Below are 18,811 nucleotides of genomic sequence, written 5' to 3'. Positions count from 1 at the left end.
TGCTTTACCTGTAAAGGGTTAACAAGCCCACAGGTAAAAGAAAAGGAGTGGGCACCTGACCAAAAGAGCCAATGGGAAGGCTAGAACTTTTAAAAATGGGAAAGAAACTTTCCTTTTGTCTGTTGTTCTCCGGAGAAGGAGACACGGAGCAGCAATGCTGTGTAAGGCTTGAACCAGGTACGAAAATTCATCAGATAATACCTAGAATTATTCATTTGAAACCTCCCAAATATGTAAGTAAATTAGGAATGTTTAGCTAGACTCGATCAGGTTTATTTCTTTATTTTGGCTTGTGGAACTCCTCTGTGCTAACCCCAGATGCTTTTGTTTGCTTGTAACCTTTAAGCTGAACCCCCAAGAAAGCTATTTTGGATGCTTAATTTTTGTAATTGTTTCTTTTTAAGATCTAGCAAAAAGCCTAAGTTCCAGGTGTATTTTTTTCCTTTTTGTTTTTAATAAAATTTACCTTTTTTAAGAACAGGATTGGATTTTTGGTGTCCTAAGTAGTTTTGTGGACATGTTGTTTGATTAGCTGGTAGCCACAACTAATTTCCGTTGTTTTCTTTCTCAGCTCTTCCCTGGAGGGAGGGGTGAAAGGGCTTGAGGGTACCCCACAGGGAGGAATTCCCAAGTGCTCCTTCCTGGGTTCAAAGGGGTTTTTTTGCATTTGGGTGGTGGCAGTGTTTACCAATCCAAGGCCAGAGAGAAGCTGTAACCTTGGGAGTGTAATACAAGCCTGGAGTGGCAGGTATTAATTTTTAAAATCCTTGTGGGCCCCCACCTTCTGCACTTGAGGTGCCAGAGTGGGGATTCAGCCTTGACACCTGCAAATTTTAAAAACGGTAAATGCCTGGTACAACAGGCATATGTGCTCAATGCCTTAGCTAAAAGGTCAAGGGAGTGGTGAGATTTATTAATTGGTTCACCACTTCATCAATGAAAATTGGATATACACCAGCCTTTGCAAACCTGAGCACATCTGCCACACACTTCAGGCAAACTCACTGGTAAACATAAACAGTTAAACAAATGTATTGACTGCAAAAGATAAGTGATTTTAAGTGATATTAAGTGATAGGCAAAAAGTCAGTTAGTTACCAAAATAAAATATAAGCTCGCAGTCTAAACTCCCAATCCTATTAGACTGGGCAACATCTAGATTAATCAGTTTTTCTCACCCCACTGGATATTGCAATCCTTAATATACAGGTTTGTCCCTTAAACCTGGGCTAATCTCCTCTGCTGGAGTCTTGTCTTCTTCTCAGTATCTTTGTTGCTTGCAGCATAGGTGGGGGCAGGAGAAAGGCCCCACATGTGGCCACTGTGTTCTGTTTTATAACTTCAGTCCCATGTGCTTGGGGAGCACAAGTCCAGGCATGTCTGGGGGCATTGCTGAGTCTCCAGGCCAGGTTGAGCAATTCCCCTGGTGTGGCCTCATGCAGGTGAGTCATTGAATTGTAGCTCCCTTGCTGGAGCTATTGATGGGTTGTTTGACACCCCATCCGGGCGTTGGTTACTTTCCTTTCTGTTGCCTCTCGGGAGCTAATATCTGGCGGATTCCCCAACTTACAGCATGTTTTAGTGACAACCAAACAACACAATTCTCATAACTTCATATGCATTAATGATATACATATATGGATAGAGAAATAACTTTCAGAGATCATAACCTTTCCCTGATACCTTGCAAGGCATGCTTTATATGTAAGATCACGATTATATGAAAATGAGGAATATGGAGGTTACAGGACACTCCCCCAAGGTATAGAATGTCACAGTTACTGAAACATCTTGTGAGTCTGGGAAATGCCCATAGACTAGCCCCTCAGAGAGGACAAAGAAACTGCAAACACAGAGGCCTCACATGCCAAACCTCACGTACACAAAAGCTGCAAGCAATAATTTACAATCCATAATGAAGGATGGTCAGCAGCTCACATATACCCTGGGTACTGCCTAAGCCCATGACACAGCATGGATTTTTCCAGCACCTGGAGAAAGGTATAAATGAGGGACAGTGACATCACCATAGGGCCTCTCTCTCCTCCCCCATCTTGGCACCTGGAAGCAAGATTGTTTGGAAGACAGAGAAGTTTCCTTGAACTGGGGCGAAGGGATGATCCTAACTAGAATGCTTTCTAGTTAGTATAAACTGAGCTGAAAAGTGTCTGCAACGTCCAGTAGGGTGAGAGAAACTGGTTGATTCAAATCTTCCTTAGCCTGATAAAGTTTAGGATGTAGAATGCATGTTTGCTTTATTTCTTATGTAACCAACCCTGACCTTTATGCCTACCACTTATAATCATGTAAAATCTATCTTTCTCTAGTTAAGAAACTTATGTTGATGTTTAGACAAACTCACTGGTTTAGATTAAAGTACTTGCGGGGGTCTGCTCAGATTACAGAGTCTGGTGCACGTCCACTACCCTTTGAAGGAGTGGTGAACTAATTAATGAGGTTGCATTGATCAAGAAGGTCTTAAGCAGTGTAAGATGCACTGGGGTGCAAGACTGGGGTTGGGGGGATTTGCTGGGGTCTCCTTGTATGCAGTTCATGAGTGGCCTGGGAGAGCATTCATGTAACTTTGCTGGGTGTGCCTCTGCATGCTGATGGCTAAATGAACAGATCCTGGAGGGGTTTGCTGTTCGCTAGCATAGCAGTGTAGGAGACAGCCAGGACAGGAAAGTTAAAAGGGGTACAATGGTTCCACAGTCCAGATTGCACCCTGGGGCATGTCAAAACCATCCCCTCCATAAACTTATCAAGTGCAGTCTTGAAGCCAGTTAGGGTTTTTTTTGCCCACACAGCTCTCCTTGGAAGACTGTTCCAGAACTTCACTCCTCTGATGGTTAGAAACCGTCGTCTAATTTAAAGCCTAAACTCGTTGGCCAGTTCATATCTATTTGTTCTTGTGTCAAGGTTGGAGCTTAACTTAAATAACTCCTCTGCCTCCCTGGTATTTATCCCTCTGATGTATTTGTAGAGAGCAATCATATCTCCCGTCAGTCTTCTTTTTGTTAGGCTAAACAAGCCAAGCTCTTTGAGTCTCCTTTCATAAGGCAGGTTTTCCATTTCTCTGATCCTCCTAGTAGCCCTTCTCTGCACCTGTTCAGATTGAATTCATCTTTCCTAAACATGGGAGACCAGAACTGCACACAATATTCTAGATGAGGTCTCACCAGTGCCTTTAATGGTACTAACACTTCCCTATCTCTATTGAAACTATCTTGCCTGATGGGTGAATGTGGTATGGCAAATGGGGTTTTAATGAGAAAGGGCAGGCCCTGGCAACCTTTTCTCAGCCCCAGAATGTAGGGACATCAGGGAATGTGCTTCATAACCAACTGATGGACTTTCTTTGCTGCTGCTCTGCACAAGAGGGAAGAAAGCGGAAGAACACTTAGGGACTTCTAAGCACCCTGTGGCTCAGCCTATGTCAGGGGTCGGCAGCCTCTGGCACGCGGCTCGCCAGGGTAAGCACTCCGGCGGGCCGGGTCAGTTTGTTTACCAGCCGCATCTGCAGGTTCAGCCGATGGCGGCTCCCACTGGCCGCGGTTTGCCGTCCCAGGCCAATGGGGGCTGTGGGAAGCGGTGCGGGCCAAGGGATGTGCTGGCTGTGGCTTCCCGCAGCCCCCATTGGCCTGGAGCAGCGAACCGCGGCCAGTGGGAGCCGCGATCGGCTGAACCTGCGGACGTGGCAGGTAAACAAACTGGCCCGGCCCGCCAGGGTGCTTACCCTGGCGAGCCGCGTGCCAGAGGTTGCTGACCCCTGGCCTATGTAATCAGATGATCTTATTACTGTTACCCTCCTCTTTCTTCTCATTGATTGTCACACTCATTTGACATCTTATCTGAAGTTGGACTGTGGGTTTGTACAGTGCCAAATGCAATGGGACCCCAATACTGATCAGTGCTTTCGAGCCATTCCACTATATAAATAAATAATTGGAAAACAGTTTATTAAAGGCATATTGTTCCTGATATAACAAAAGGCAGCAGCAAGATAAAGCACAAGTATAACAAAAGTCAGTTTACAGTAAGAGCTGAAGTAATATTTTGTAACTTCAGAAGATGCTGCTGCAAAATTTGAGTCAAGAAAACTGCTCAGGCAAACTCTGGGTCACATGGGTAACAAACAATGGAGCCCTACAGTAACATTTCATATTAAGGGTGGAACATCTTGGTTATCTTCAAAGTCAACATAACTATTCTCAGTGTCTATAACCTTTTGTTGCTGCAGATTAATAGGTCCTTGCCCAATTCTCTCCTTTTCTTGGATTATGTTTGCCACATCAGGGAATGAATATTTGCTAGGATCCACTTCTAGTTTCTCAACTCGCTCCCTGTAACAAAGGAGAACAGATGGTTATAAATAAAACTTCATTTCGACATCACATGTAGCAACAGAAATTTGGGACTGCTTCCCAAATTCCCCAATTCCCATAGAAGTCACCATGAGTTTTGAGGAGGATTAAGAAATCTCACTATTGTGAATTGATTGTTAATTCAAAAGGGAGTCTCAGGGCTTGTATACACATACAGCACTGCAGTGGTGAAGCTGTGCTGCTGTAGTGCTTAGTGAAGACACGATCTATGCTGAAGAGAGGGCTTCTTCCCTCGGCGTAGATACTCCACCTCCCTGAGAGGTAGTAGCTATGTTGACGGGAGAAGCCTTCCCATTGACATAGCACTGTCTCCACTGGGGGCTCTTCTTCTTCGAGTAGTGTCCCTACGGGTGCTCCATTGTAGGTGACATCCCCTCTGGGGGGCTGAGGCAATCATCCAGGTAAGGGAAAATCATGATCCCTTGCAAGCATAAGCGGGCGACCACTACTGAGAGAACTTTGGAAAATACTCTCGGGGCTGAAGATAACCTGAAGGGGAGTACCCTGTACTGGTGTTGATTTTGTCCCAGGGTGAATCTGAGAAATCGTCTGTGAGTCAATAAGACTGAGATGTGAAAATACGCGTCCTGTAGGTCGAGGGCCGAAAACCAGTCTCCTTGTTCCAACGCTGGAATGATCGTTGCTAAAGTGACCATCTTGAATTCCTAAGCTTTGACAAACTTGTTGAGAGTGCTAAGGTCTAATATGGGTCTCCAGCCCTCCTCCTTCCTGGGTATTAGAGTAGAACTCTTTGCCTCATAGATGTTGAGGTACTGGTTCTATCGTTCTAACTGGAGGAGACAGTTTACCTCTTGACGTAGTAAACTCTCGTGAGAAGGCTCCCTGAAGAGGGATGGGGAATGGTGTTGTGGAGGATGCAGGGAGGTAAAATGGATAGAGTATCCATGGTGAATGATCTCTAGGAGCCATCAGTCTGATGTTATATGCTCCCAGGTGCTGCAGAACACTGCCAGACAGTGGCCAAATGGGTGGGTAGCGATGGTCAGTTGTAGCAGTTGTGGGGAGTGGTCTATCAGAACCTCGATCAACACGTCAAAACTGGTGTTTAGATGTGGAAGGCTGGGACAAGGAGGATTGCTGACCGGACAGTTTACGTCTGGAGAATTTAGTTTTCTTTCTCTGTGGCTTGTAGTATTGTTGAGCCGGATATTGCGAAGTGCGGGGCTTAGACTAAATTTTCTCTTTTGTCCGTAGATCCCCAGCGAATGGCGAGTGGCCTGAGAATCATTCAAAGTATGAAGGGAGACATCAGTTTTCTCCGCAAAGAGCTTAGTGCCCTCAAAGGGAAGAAGATCTTCGATGGTTGCCTGCACCTCCTTTGGGCAACCTGACAGGTGGAGCCATGAGGCATGTCACATCACCACTGCCGTGGTTTGGGACTATTTAGAAAAACTGGATGAGCACAAATCCATGGGGCCGGATGCGCTGCATCCGAGGGTGCTAAAGGAGTTGGCAGATGTGACTGCGGAGCCATTGGCCATCATCTTTGAAAACTCATGGCGATAGGGAGAGGTCCCGGATGACTGGAAAAAGTCCAATGTAGTGCCCATCTTTAAAAAAGGGAAGAAGGAGGATCCGGGGAACTACAGGCCAGTCAGCCTCACCTCAGTCCCTGGAAAAATCATGGAGCAGGTCCTCAAGGAATCAATTATGAAACACTTAGAGGAGAGGAAAGTGATCAGGAACAGTCAGCATGGATTCACCAAGGGGAAGTCGTGCCTGACTAACCTAATTGCCTTCTATGATGAGATAACTGGCTCTGTGGATGAGGGGAAAGCAGTGGATGTGTTATTCCTTGACTTTAGCAAAGCTTTTGATACGGTCTCCCACAGTATTCTTGCTGCCAAGTTAAAGAAGTATGGGCTGGATGAATGGACTGTAAGGTGGATAGAAAGCTGGCTAGATCGTCGGGCTCAACGGGTAGTGATCAATGGCTCCATGTCTAGTTGGCAGCCGGTTTCAAGCGGAGTGCCCCAAGGGTCGGTCCTGGGGCCAGTTTTGTTTAATATCTTTACTAATGATCTGGAGGATGGTGTGGACTGCACTCTCAGCAAGTTTGCAGATGACACTAAACTGGGAGGCGTGGTAGATATGCTGGAGGGTAGGGATCAGATACAGAGGGACCTAGACAAATTAGAGGATTGGGTCAAAAAAAACCTGATGAGGTTCAACAAGGACAAGTGCAGAGTCCTGCACTTAGGACGGAAGAATCCTATGCACTGCTACAGACTAGGGACCGAATGGCTAGGTAGCAGTTCTGCAGAAAAGGACCTAGGGGTCACAGTGGACGAGAAGCTGGATATGAGTCAACAGTGTGCCCTTGTTGCCAAGAAGGCTAAAGGCATTTTGGGCTGTATAAGTAGAGTCATTGCCAGCAGATCGAGGGACGTGATCATTCCCCACTATTCAGCATTGGTGAGGCCTCATCTGGAGTACTGTGTCCAGTTTTGGGCCCCACACTACAAGAAGGATGTGGAAATATTGGAAAGAGTCCAGCGGAGGGCAACAAAAATGATTAGGGGTCTGGAGCACATGACTTATGAGGAGAGGCTGAGGGAACTGGGATTGTTTACTCTCCAGAAGAGAAGAATGAGGGGGGATTTGATACCTGCTTTCAACTACCTGAGGGGGGGTTCCAAAGAGGATGGAGCTCGGCTGTTCTCAGTGGTGGCAGATGACAGAACAAGGAGCAATGGTCTCAAGTTGCAGTGGGGGAGGTCTAGGTTGGATATTAGGAAACACTATTTCACTAGGAGGGTGGTGAAGCACTGGAATGCTTTACCTAGGGAGGTGGTGGAATCTCCTTCCTTGGAGGTTTTTAAGGCCCGGCTTGACAAAGCCCTGGCTGGGATGATTTACTTGGGAATTGGTCCTGCTTTGAGCAGGGGGTTGGACTAGATGACCTCCTGAGGTCCCTTCCAACCCTGATATTCTATGATTCTATGAGGTGGCTCTGGCTTCAGTATCAGCCATGTTGAGGGCAGACTGTAGATTTGTCTTTGCTACTAGCTGCCCTTCTTGGATGTTGGCCTTAAATTGTTCACAATGTGTCTCAAGCAGCTGCTCAATAAAGTTGTGTTCTATTTCAAGTAATTCATGTAATGGTATTTCACATAAGTGCTTGGTAGTTGGCGATTTGAAACTGAAAGGTGGCCAAGGAGTACGCCCTCCTGCCAAATAGGTCCAGATGCTTCCAGCACCTATCATAGGGAGTGGACCTCATGTGGTGTTAATGGCCACGAGAATTGACAGCGTCCACCACGATGGAGTTGGGTGGAGGGTGGGAGAAGAGGAACCCTGTTTCTCTCACCGGGACATAGTACTTTTTGTCTGCTCGCTTGTAAGTCGGTGTGACTGATGCTGGGGTCTGCCATATTGTCTCGCAGGGTCAAGAAGGGCTTCATTCATAGGGAGGGCTACTTTTGAAGAGGAAGATGAGTGGAGGATGTCCAGGAGCTTGTGGTGCATGTCCTTGACTTCCTCCAGAGGTATCTGGAGACAGTCAGCCACTCTCTTTGCGAGGTCCTGCAACAGGCAAAAATCATCCACCAGGGATGGTGGAAGAGGCATGACAGCCTCGTCTGGGGAAGAGGAGGATATAGGTTTTGGGTTTGCCTCCTCCTGAACATTGCCCTCACACTTCTCCAAGATTCCTTCTAGGGACTCCAAGCCCTGGTTGCCAGGGCCGAGGAAATGTGTCTCATGGACTCATGGGTGGGACTAGAAGCCTGAGAGGTATGGGTGCAGTATGCAGGCCAGGGGTCCTAGTATAGCATGGAGCCTGGTGGTGGTGCCTATGGATGGCCATACCAGGACAGCAGCATTGGGGCCATCTGAAGATATGCCCGGGGGCCCTGCTGGAATCGGGCACCATAGAGCTGCTTGGAAAGCGTACTGTGATATCCCGTTCTCTGGTTCACTATCGGAGTCTAAACTGAGAGTGGGTGAGCATGGCAAGGAAGCAGGAAACACTCCTGTGCCAGGTGGAGACTCAGGTGCGGAGGTCCCGGTACCGTGGAAAGGAGATTCTGGTATATCGGTTACACAGAGGTCCCTTGAGTGCCGGAAATCCAGTGGTGCTGACCGACTCAGTGCCACTGGCAATGCTGGGGGGACGGAGATCTTGTCCACACCGGCTGTTCAGGTACCGGAAGAGACGTCGGTACCGATGGGACATTGCATACTGGTGGTTCCTTGGAGTGTTTGCTCCTGTCCTTTTCCTTAGGTGCCATTGACTTGGTGCCTGTGTCCATTGGGTCTGTGGGGGCCATAGTCCACTGGGTACCTGCCACCATAGTCTTCCTTGAGCCGTGGGTACCAGGCTTGGCCTGTCTTGGTACTGATGGTACTGAGAATATAGAACATGCTGGGGATTGTTTGCGGCTAGCTTGCAGCGGAGACTTCCCACTACTTTTTGACTTGAGAAGGGTCAGCGGCTGATTTCTTCACCCCATGGCCCTTGGATGTTGAGGGCTGTGGGGAAGACTCGTGGCTGCATGAAAACTCTTGACACGGGTCCAGAGAAGGTCTGAGAGCTGCCTCCATGAATATAATCTTCTGCCTCAGCTCTCTGTCCTTGTGAGACCAAGGTCTATACTGCTGGCAGAGAGTGCACTTTTGAGGAATGTGTCCTTCTCTGAGGCAACGAATGCACCATGAGTGTGTGTCTGTGACGGGGATAGCCTCGCTGCAAGAGAGACACTTCTTACACCTACAGTGGAGCACCAATAGGGACTCTACTCAAAGAAGAACTTTTGGTATCTGTAATTTATTTTACATCTAAAAATGGCTTATCAATTAATACAATTTGCTGGCTGCTGAGGTAGCACAGTTTTTGATCACAATTGGTTTCTTTTCTGGTCATATTTAGCTCAGTCATTTCACTTTAACTATTTAATATTCTCAGTATAATTCCCTAATTAGACAGTCCCTGGAAAGCAGAAATGAACAGAACCTTTTTTTTAGCAAGCAAATACATTATATTTAAACTGAGTGTTCTGTGTATGTCTGTTGCTTATTATTTTTGACAATATGGTTCTTAACGATGTTTGTGGGGTGAACAATTATTCAAAGCACAGTAAAAACTAGAATGCATAATACATTCATTCAATCCATGTTAGGGATGTTTTTGAAAGAATGCTTAGCATAATTTGTTGTTTTCTTAATGAACACATTGATATCATTATCACTCCATCAGCAGAGATTAAGTGTTCTTATACTTTCTGCACTGTCGTATTTAGACCTAGCATTTAAAAAATAATTAATTCAATTAAACAGCTAATTTGTCGACATGCATAGAAATAAATCTCTTCCTTTGAATAAACATCAGTGGACTGGAGCACATTGGTTAAGAAGAAGACTGTTTTATGGATTAATCATCTGAGAATGTTTAGAAGATATGTGATGTAAATTAATTCCTATTATAACTTCACATTTAAAGGAGCACAACATCTATATTCTGTGTGGGAGGCCTAGAGGGAGCAGGGGACACCCTAAAAAAACAGAAAAATTCTAACCCATTCCCAGTAATTTGTGATTGATTCTTCTTCACCTAGTCCCATTAACTGGGGTCAGAGGCTTGTGTACTTCATCTCCAAGTGTTCTTGTCAAGTGTGCCTTCAAAGCTGACACCAACCTTCTTCAGGTCCTCCTTCAGCATCTTGAACCACCTTTTTCTAGATCTTCCTTGTGGTTTTTGTCCCATGACTACTAGTTCTTGTACTCTCTGGCCAACATATCCCACGCCTCATTGTCTCACATGACCTAGCCATCTCAGTCATTACTCCCTCAGCTTTTCTGTGATGGGGGGGCTATTGAATCATGGCTCATACCATTTCATTGTATAGCCTCTCAACTCTAATCTTAGTCAGCGGCCACCTGAGCATTCTCAGTTTGTCTGTGTGAAATAGTTGTTCTTCTCTGTTCCTCACTGACCAGAATTCCAACCCACATGTCATGACTGCCCTTATCCTGACCTTATACACTTCATTCCTTAGTTTACTTGGCATACTCTTATTCTGTCAATTCCCTACATTTACATAAAGCGCTCTTCAAAGCAGCTCCTAACATCTGCATCCACATTCCCATCATGGTTCAACAATGAACCAAGGTATTTAAATTGTTGCACAGACCAACTCTATACCATTGAGTCTTACTGGCTTCTCATTGTCCCACTCAACAAAGCACGGCATGTATTCCATATTTTGTCAGCTGATTCATAAACCATGTTCTTCTAATACAGTCCTCCATAGATCAGTAGCGGATTAGCCACTGGGCCAACGGGGCCTGTGCCCAATGGCCCCGGCCAATTTGGGCGCCCCGGTGCCCCCAACCCGCTCCATCCGGGGCTCCTGCCAGGGAGTGGGGTCAGGGCACAGAGGCTTGCCCTGCTCTGCCCACCTGCCCGGTGCTCCAGCCAGGGAGCGGGATCAAGGCGTGGGGGACTTGCCCCGCTCCGCCTGCCCGCCCAGCATTCCAGCCAGGGAGCAGGGTCGGGGCATGGGGGCTTGCCCCGCTTGGCCAGGTGCTCCAGTCAGGGAGTGGGGTCAGGGTGTGGGGGCTTGCTCTGCTCCGCCGCCTGGTGCTCCAGCTGGGGCTTGCCCCACTCTGCCCGCCTGGCGCTCCAACTGGGAAGCAGAGTCAGGGCGCAGGGGCTTGCCCAACTCTGCCCGCCTGGCGCTCCAGGAGTCCAAGTTCATGTACCTGGTAATAATCACTTTGTAACAGTAACCCTGTTGTTTAAAGGCCCTGGCCCAGCTCTAGGAGTATTTACCATTCCACAGTTGAAGCTGCAACAAGCACACTTGGGATGAAAGACGCCTCTCCAAATACTGAGTAAGTGGCTGGTGGTGCACAGCTCCTCTGCTACTATGAGGCCCCATCTGCAAAGCTTTCTGCCCCCTGGAATTCTTGTGCTGAAGCAGCATTTTATGGTTCCCCCTACCCAATCTGCTCTTCTGATTAAAGAGATGGTATCATGTCAAACATGGCCCCAGATTAAGGTTTTTGGATGTTTAAAAGCAAAATGTTACTGACCCAAAGTCCAATAGAAACAGTCCCAGGATTTTCCTGAATTCCAGCGGAAACAAGCTAAATAAATCCCCCCAGGGGCTATTGAAGGAGATTCAAGGGTGTGCATGCTTGTATGTTCAAAGGTGTTTTTTGGGGGGAGAGGGGAGTTAAAACTTATTTTTGCCTTACCTCCAACCTGATACTCTGACTCCTCCCATCAAAAAGGAAATGTTGTCTCTCTAATTGATGAAAATGTTACTTTCCCTTTAAAAATAATAGTTTTGTATAAAATCTCAGAATAGATCTTGTATAGGTAGCAGAAGTGATGACCGTATTATCATGTAATCAAGATAGCAGAGTTAACGAGTTTTTCAAACAGTGGTCTAGCAGATTGTATGTGTGAGGAAGAATTTAGCTAAGAGTTCTGTAACCCTCAAGTGTAATTGTTGTAATGAATGCTCTCCTATAATCTAAGAGACAGCTATTCAGGATTTCTTTAACGTCTGGCTAGTTAGTTCCTTGTCAGCTACAGGGTCAAAACCTTTTCTTTTCTTGATAAGCTCTGTACATTCAAAGTATCTCTTTCCCATTTCTTTTTTGATTGTAAATGTTTAGTTTGCCTCCAACAAAGTAAATCAATATCTGCACTCAGAAAAGGCATGTTTACAAAAAGTATTGTGGGCATTTAGGAGAATATTTTCAATTGGATTGAGCCCCAGATTCCCTTTTTGTGGGCACAACTTGTTATCCTTGTGGCATGGAGTATTTTTGGATTATCAGGTATCAGAAATTATAGAAAGGCCCCACAATTTGCCTCCTTGCCATACCACCTACGAACCTTCTTTCACTTAATGCTGTGAGGAAAAAAGAAAGATGGTTTCCAAATGAAGAATGGCTAGGATTCTGTACCCAGATTTAGTGCAGGCCCTCAGGGATGTCCACTATAACAGTTGTCTAATGCTCTACTATGCAGGTGGAGCCAAAGAAGCTAAAGAGGATCACCCACCTGTTGAAAGCTCACATGGTGCTTAGGAAGATTGGTTTGATACACTTGGAACTGAGATGACTGTGCTAGCAAGTATCTAAAGAAGGATGGTATATTTCTTCCTGAAGAAGAAACTTGACTGGTCTCCTTGAGTATCTCTAGGGTCTCATTTGTCTTTCTGCTGAAAAGATCTATTGCTTCTAAAAAGGGAAGTCCGATACACTTTGGTATGGACCTCCTGAAAGAGATTAGAAGTCCTCAGTCATCAATGCTAACAGATTGTCCTAGCCACTGCCACACTATTGCCTGATTGCTAAGTGCATTGCTTGGAGCTCACAAGGAATGTCTAGACACATTTAGCTTCTTTGTAATGATTCTATCTTCTGCTTGGTGTCAAGTATCAGGGGGTAGCCATGTTAGTCTGTATCTACAAAAACAAGGCGTCTGGTGGCACCTTAAAGACTAACAGATTTATTTGGGTATAAGCTTTCGTGGGTAAAAACCTCACTTCTTCAGATGCATAGAGTGAAAGTTACAGATGCAGGCATTATATACTGACACATGGAGAGCAGGGAGTTACTTCGCAAGTGGAGAACCAGTGTTGACAGGGCCAATTCAATCAGGGTGGATGTAGTCCACTCCCAATAATAGATGAGGAGGTGTCAATTCCAGGAGAGGAAAAGCTGCTTCTGTAATGAGCCAGCCACTCCCAGTCCCTATTCAAGCCCAAATTAATGGTGTTAAATTTGCAAATGAATTTTAGTTCTGCTGTTTCTCTTTGAAGTCTGTTTCTGAAGTTTTTTTGTTCAATGATAGTGACTTTTAAATCTGTAATAGAATGATCAGGGAGATTGAAGTGTTCACTTACTGGCTTATGTATGTTACCATTCCTGATGTCCGATTTGTGTCCATTTATTCTTTTGCGGAGGGACTGTCCGGTTTGGCCAATGTACATGGCAGAGGGGCATTGCTGGCACATGATGGCATATATAACATTAGTGGATGTGCAGGTGAATGAGCCCTTGATGGTGTGGCTGATGTGGTTGGGTACAGACTAATACGGCTACCCCCTGATACTTGACACCATGCAAGGCACTAAATTTAGCTGGTCATTCTATTACAGATTTAAAAGTCACTATCATTGAACAAAAAAACTTCAGAAACAGACTTCAAAGAGAAACAGCAGAACTAAAATTCATTTGCAAATTTAACACCATTAATCTGGGCTTGAATAGGGACTGGGAGTGGCTGGCTCATTACAGAAGCAGCTTTTCCTCTCCTGGAATTGACACCTCCTCATCTATTATTGGGAGTGGACTACATCCACCCTGAGTGAATTGGCCCTGTCAACACTGGTTCTCCACTTGCGAAGTAACTCCCTGCTCTCCATGTGTCAGTATATAATGCCTGCATCTGTAACTTTCACTCTATGCATCTGAAGAAGTGAGGTTTTTACCCACGAAAGCTTATACCCAAATAAATCTGTTAGTCTTTAAGGTGCCACCAGACTCCTTGTTATCTTCTGCTTGTTATGCATGTAATCCAAAAAAAGATGTGCCTTTGCAGCTGTACCTCACCACTACTACTTGACGATTAAAAAATCATTGCCCTTACAGTACTATTTGGCCACTGGTTCTATATGCTGGGGTCAAGAAGAGTGCCCAGGATCCATGCTGCCTCTTTTTCATAAGCATTTAGAACAGAAGCTCTGTAAAATGGTTCTGCTAGTAGATTTGAACCCTTGGGTTTCTAGGTAAAGGCACTGGCTTCTTGGATTCTAGAGCAGAGCTGTCCCAGACTGGGATGGAGTTCATTCCGTTGACATTACTTGTACAGAAGAAAGACAGCTGGGTACTAACGGTTTCCCCCATTACCAGCAGTAATACAGGCCAAGGGGTAAATCCAGTGCAAAATGAGATTATCATAGGGAATGCCCCTACCTTAGATTATTCAGAAACCTGGGTGTGCAGGTCCATGACAGACATCCTATTTACACCTAAACTTTTTATCCAGATGTACGGTGTCAGAATAGAATGAAACCAAGCAATAGCGGTATTAAACTCAAAACAACATGTACTACAAACTAACAAGTTGTTTTTCATCTTAAAAACAAACTTTTAAACTGTTACCAAACACTGCTTTTATTACAACATCGAATGGGCTGGTATGATGCACTGCCTATGGTGATGGAGGGGGGAAAAAAGTGGTGATTGGTGCAGTAGGTCAACTGTAGCGCCTACATAATTTTCCACTGATCATTTGGATTCGTGATACAGTCCCAAAAGTCATTGCTTTCTAGGTGGTTCTAGGACTCGTGCTGCAGAGTAGAGGATCTATAGAGGCAGTTCTCGATAAAAGATTTTGGTTTTACTGCATTCTAGCTTAATAGTCTGAATGACAGTTGATGGAACACAACTGCTCTGTAGTAATAAGCGCTTTTTTGGCTCAGCTTTTGGAACAGATCGTTTTATAAACAGTACCGGACAGGCCATTAGTCTAAAGCTTTTATGTAAAGTTTTACTTTGTACAAATCAATATTTTTGTACTTTGAATGATTATATACTCATTGGGCAGCAATAGTCTGACGCGTAAATAACTAATGTGCGAAAACATATAGGCTGTAAAGAAAGAAAAAACAGTTACCTTTTTATATTGGTCTGCAGTTTATTGCTGTCAGAAGGTTTGACCAAAGTGGGTGTTTTTCGGTTAGCCATAATTATTTCTTGAATCTGGAATAAAAATACATAACCATAGCTGTCACAACATATCCTGGGATTTATGTGCAAAAGCATTTAAACAATCTTTTAAATAAAGAACTGTGGAAACATGAACATTTTATGTAATTTTTCTGACTGTCTTGAGCTTTTAACAACAGGATCACACCTGAACCATTATAAACATCTCATCTAGGTATTTACACTACCTCATTACTGTGGTATGAGTGCCTTAAAAAATAACCAATGTCAGAATGTGAATTTTGTTCACTTTTATGATTTTTTACTTTAGGCTGTGGTTCCTCTGTTGGATTTTAAAGTTTACTCCTAATAAAATATACTTCATGTAGCGTTATGCAGTGCAACATACATGCACAAGAAAATTGTAACCAATTTTACCTCAATGAAATTATTATAAAACATCCATATAACAAGTCTTCTTTAGTACCATGTTAGTTGCAAAGAATGGTTACTTACTCTGCAGTAACTGTGGTTCTGTGAGATGTGTTCTTTACATTTATTTTACTTCAGGTGTACATGCACCCCATTCACAAGATCTGATTCTTTTTGAATAGCAGTTTCTTTTGAGGCCACACCTGTGCCCTGAATTGCCCTCTCATTCCCTGTAGCCAAGGGAATAAAGGATGGAGTAGCTGCAATTATCCTCCAATTTCTTCACTAAAATGGAATCCAGATGATATAGGAGGAGGGCAGGTCTTGGAATAAATGTGGACAACACATCTCTCTATAAGAACTACAGTTACTGTAGAGTAAGTAACCCATTCTTTCTTCTTTGAGTGATTGCCCACATGTATTTCCATTTCTGGTGCCTCACAAGCAGTGACCTCTGTCTGGAGGGGAGTGCTCAGGATCTACTGGGAATAAAGACAGCTCTGCCAAACTGAGCATTGGATTTGGAGCCACCTACCAAATAAGTAGTGCTGGGTGAATGTATGACTTGAACTCCAGGTAGGTGCTCTACAAATCTCTAAGGTGGAATGCCCCTTAGGAAGCTGCAGAGGCTGTTTGAGCTCTAGTAAAGTGGGTTCTAATCTACGGTGGTTCCAAGTGAACTATTGCATAACAAGTTCTGATTCAGTCAGAAACCCATTTAGATAGTCTTTGGGTAGATATTGACTGACCTTTCATCCTGTCAGCAAAGGCCAGAAACAGTCTAGGGAACTCCTGAATGGTTTTGTCCTGTCCAGATAGTAAGAGGACTGGACAACATCTAATGTATGAAGCTTTCACCTCCCCTTGACGAGTATGAGGCTTGGGAAAGAAAACTGGCAGATGGAGGTCTTGATTCAGGTGAAAAAGTCAGAGACAACTTTAGGCAAGAACTTCAGGTGAGGCTTTTGTGTCACCTTGTCCTTCCGGAATACTGTACAAGGAGGTCCTGCCATGAGGGTTTGGGTCTCTCCTATTCTTTGGGCTGAAGAGATTTCCACTAAGAGGATGGGTTTCATAGACAGGTGACATTAAAGAACAGGTTGGCATAGGATCAAAAGATGGCTGATATGAATGCCAATAACACAATGTTGAAGTTCCAGGAGGGTGGAGTCTCTCCGATTGGGTGTGAGAAGACTGTGTGACCTTCAATAGGAAGAGGATGAGCACAAATAGCTGCCAAGTGGACTGGACTCTTCTGGAATGGATGGAAAGTCTCAAATGCTTTAAGGCTTTAATCCAAACTAGCTGGTATTGAGGTTTCTAGTGGGAGTACGTGTTTTTGTGTTCCCAAATAGAGAACTTGTCCTATTTTGCTACACAAGTCAGTCTAGTGGAATCTTTTCTAGTACAAACAAGAATGGATATAGACATCCATGGAGCAGGATCTGCCCATGGACGTCAGCCAGCCAGCAACCAGGTAGGGAATCTGGCCTCTGCTCTGCATTATCACAACAGGTGGCTCTGGAAGTGTGGCTGGGTGCTGTGTTGATCGATTCATCATGTCTGAATATCAAAACTGTGTGGGTCATGCAGGCGCTACCAGTATCATCATGCTGCACCATGTCTGACCTTCCTCAGGACCCTCAGTATTAGTGGAATAGGTGGGTATGCATACATGAAGTCTGATGCCTAAGGAATGAGGAAGGCATCCAACAGTGAGCCTGGGTTGGACCCTCTCAGTAGCAGAACATCTGACACTTGTTGTTCTGGTTCATGGCAAATAAGTCTATTCTTGGATACTCACTTGCAAAAGATGTTCTGCAGAACACTTGTCATTGTCTGAGTATTGCCTGCTGAGCTTGTCGGCTAGGGAGTTTTGTAATCCTGAGAGATACGGAGCCACTAGCGTGATGCCATGATGAATGTACTATTTCCATAGACAGACTGTTTATTGGCAGAGTGGTGATGTCCACACCCTCCCTGCTTGTAGATGTAAAATTTTTTATTAAAGCTAATGTTTAAAATCAAATTTACACAAGTGAAGAGGGAAGTTACTGTGCATCTGGGGTCAGGCTTGAATTATGAGAGAGTACAAGTATTGGTGTAGCAGGGTGATGACTCACCGGTGTGGCGCCTCCTGCTGGTCGTCCAGGGAATTAGCTCGCCAGCCTCCGGAGCGCCCTCTGTAGGCCGGTGTCTTGCCTTGCCGCTGGCCCCCGTGTCCCTCCCGGACCCCGGTGCCCTTTTACATTGGGGGCTGCACCCTGGCAGTACCCCCACAGATCTGGGTCTCCCCTCCCGGGGGAACTCCCAACCCCCTATCCCCACCTCGCCTCAGTGGCTACTGCCAGTCACCATCTAGCCCCCGTTCACTGGGACTGACTGCAGTCTGTAATGGCCACTCATCACCGGCAAGGGGGGGTTTGGACCTGCTGCCTCTGCCTGCCCTTGGCCTGCCCTCTGCAACCCCAGTACCTTCTTTGGCCTTTAACAAGGCCTGCAGCCTGGGAGGTTTCTAGCAGGGCCGGCTCCAGATTTTCTGCTGCCCCAAGTCGGGGGGCGGGGAAAAAAAAAGGAAGCCGATCGGCGGCACTTTGGCAGCAGCTCAATCATGCCACTCCATTCTTCGGCGGCACTTCGGCAGCGGGTCCTTCCCTCCCTCTCTTCCTCTTCAGCGGCACTTTGGCAGAAGCTCAAAGAGGAAGAGAGGGACTGAGTGACCCGCCGCCGAATTCCCACCAAAGACCCGGATGGGCCGCCCCAATAGCGGACGGAGTGCCGCCCCTTTGTATTGGCCGCCCCAAGCGCCTGCTTCCTTAGCTGGTGCCGGGAGCCGGCCCTGGTTTCCAGGATGGAGCTCCCTAGCTCCTCAGGCCTTCCCCCAGCCCTGACCCACAGTACCTTTTTCTGGCCTTTAACAAGGCCTGCAGTCTGGGGGGTTTCTAGGCCGGAGCCCCCCAGCTTCTCTGGCCTTCCCCCAGCCCTGCTCCAGTCTTGGTACCCTCTCAGCTTCCAGGCAGCCAGGCCCTTCCCTCTCTACTGCCAGAGAGAGACTCTCTGTTCCTTCTGGCCCACTGCCCTCTTATAAGGGCCAGCTGGGTCCTAATTACACAGGCTACACCTGTGGCTGTTTTCCCCAAACAGCCCAGCTTTTTCCTTCTCAGCCCTCTCCCGGGGCTGTTTTAAGTCCTTCAAGGCATGGCGGGGTGATCACCCCACCACAGTTGGTTACAAGGTTCACAAGATACAAACTTAGTGTATAACCAGCATAGACCCAGATTGGGTGTCGGAGTTTTTAAAGC

At 45.8% G+C, this 18,811-nt stretch overlaps 1 protein-coding gene across 1 annotated transcript in view; it reads right to left on the bottom strand.

Annotated features, from left to right (window-relative positions):
* Positions 1-4,159: 4,159 nt before the first annotated feature.
* DNAAF11 (dynein axonemal assembly factor 11) overlaps positions 4,160-18,811 on the bottom strand; it is a 50,710-nt gene continuing 36,058 nt past the window's right edge. Inside the window, exons 11-12 of the mRNA XM_065399839.1 lie at positions 15,046-15,131; positions 4,160-4,343 (exon numbers count right to left, since the gene is read on the bottom strand). Of these exons, the coding sequence (XP_065255911.1) occupies positions 4,160-4,343; positions 15,046-15,131 (270 nt within the window). The remainder of the gene's footprint in view (positions 4,344-15,045; positions 15,132-18,811) is intronic.

Source organism: Emys orbicularis, chromosome 2 (assembly GCF_028017835.1).
Source record: "Emys orbicularis isolate rEmyOrb1 chromosome 2, rEmyOrb1.hap1, whole genome shotgun sequence".
NCBI classification, from domain to species: Eukaryota; Metazoa; Chordata; order Testudines; family Emydidae; genus Emys; species Emys orbicularis.
Note: the sequence above shows the minus strand (reverse complement) of the source record. Positions and strands in the feature narration are given on the sequence as shown.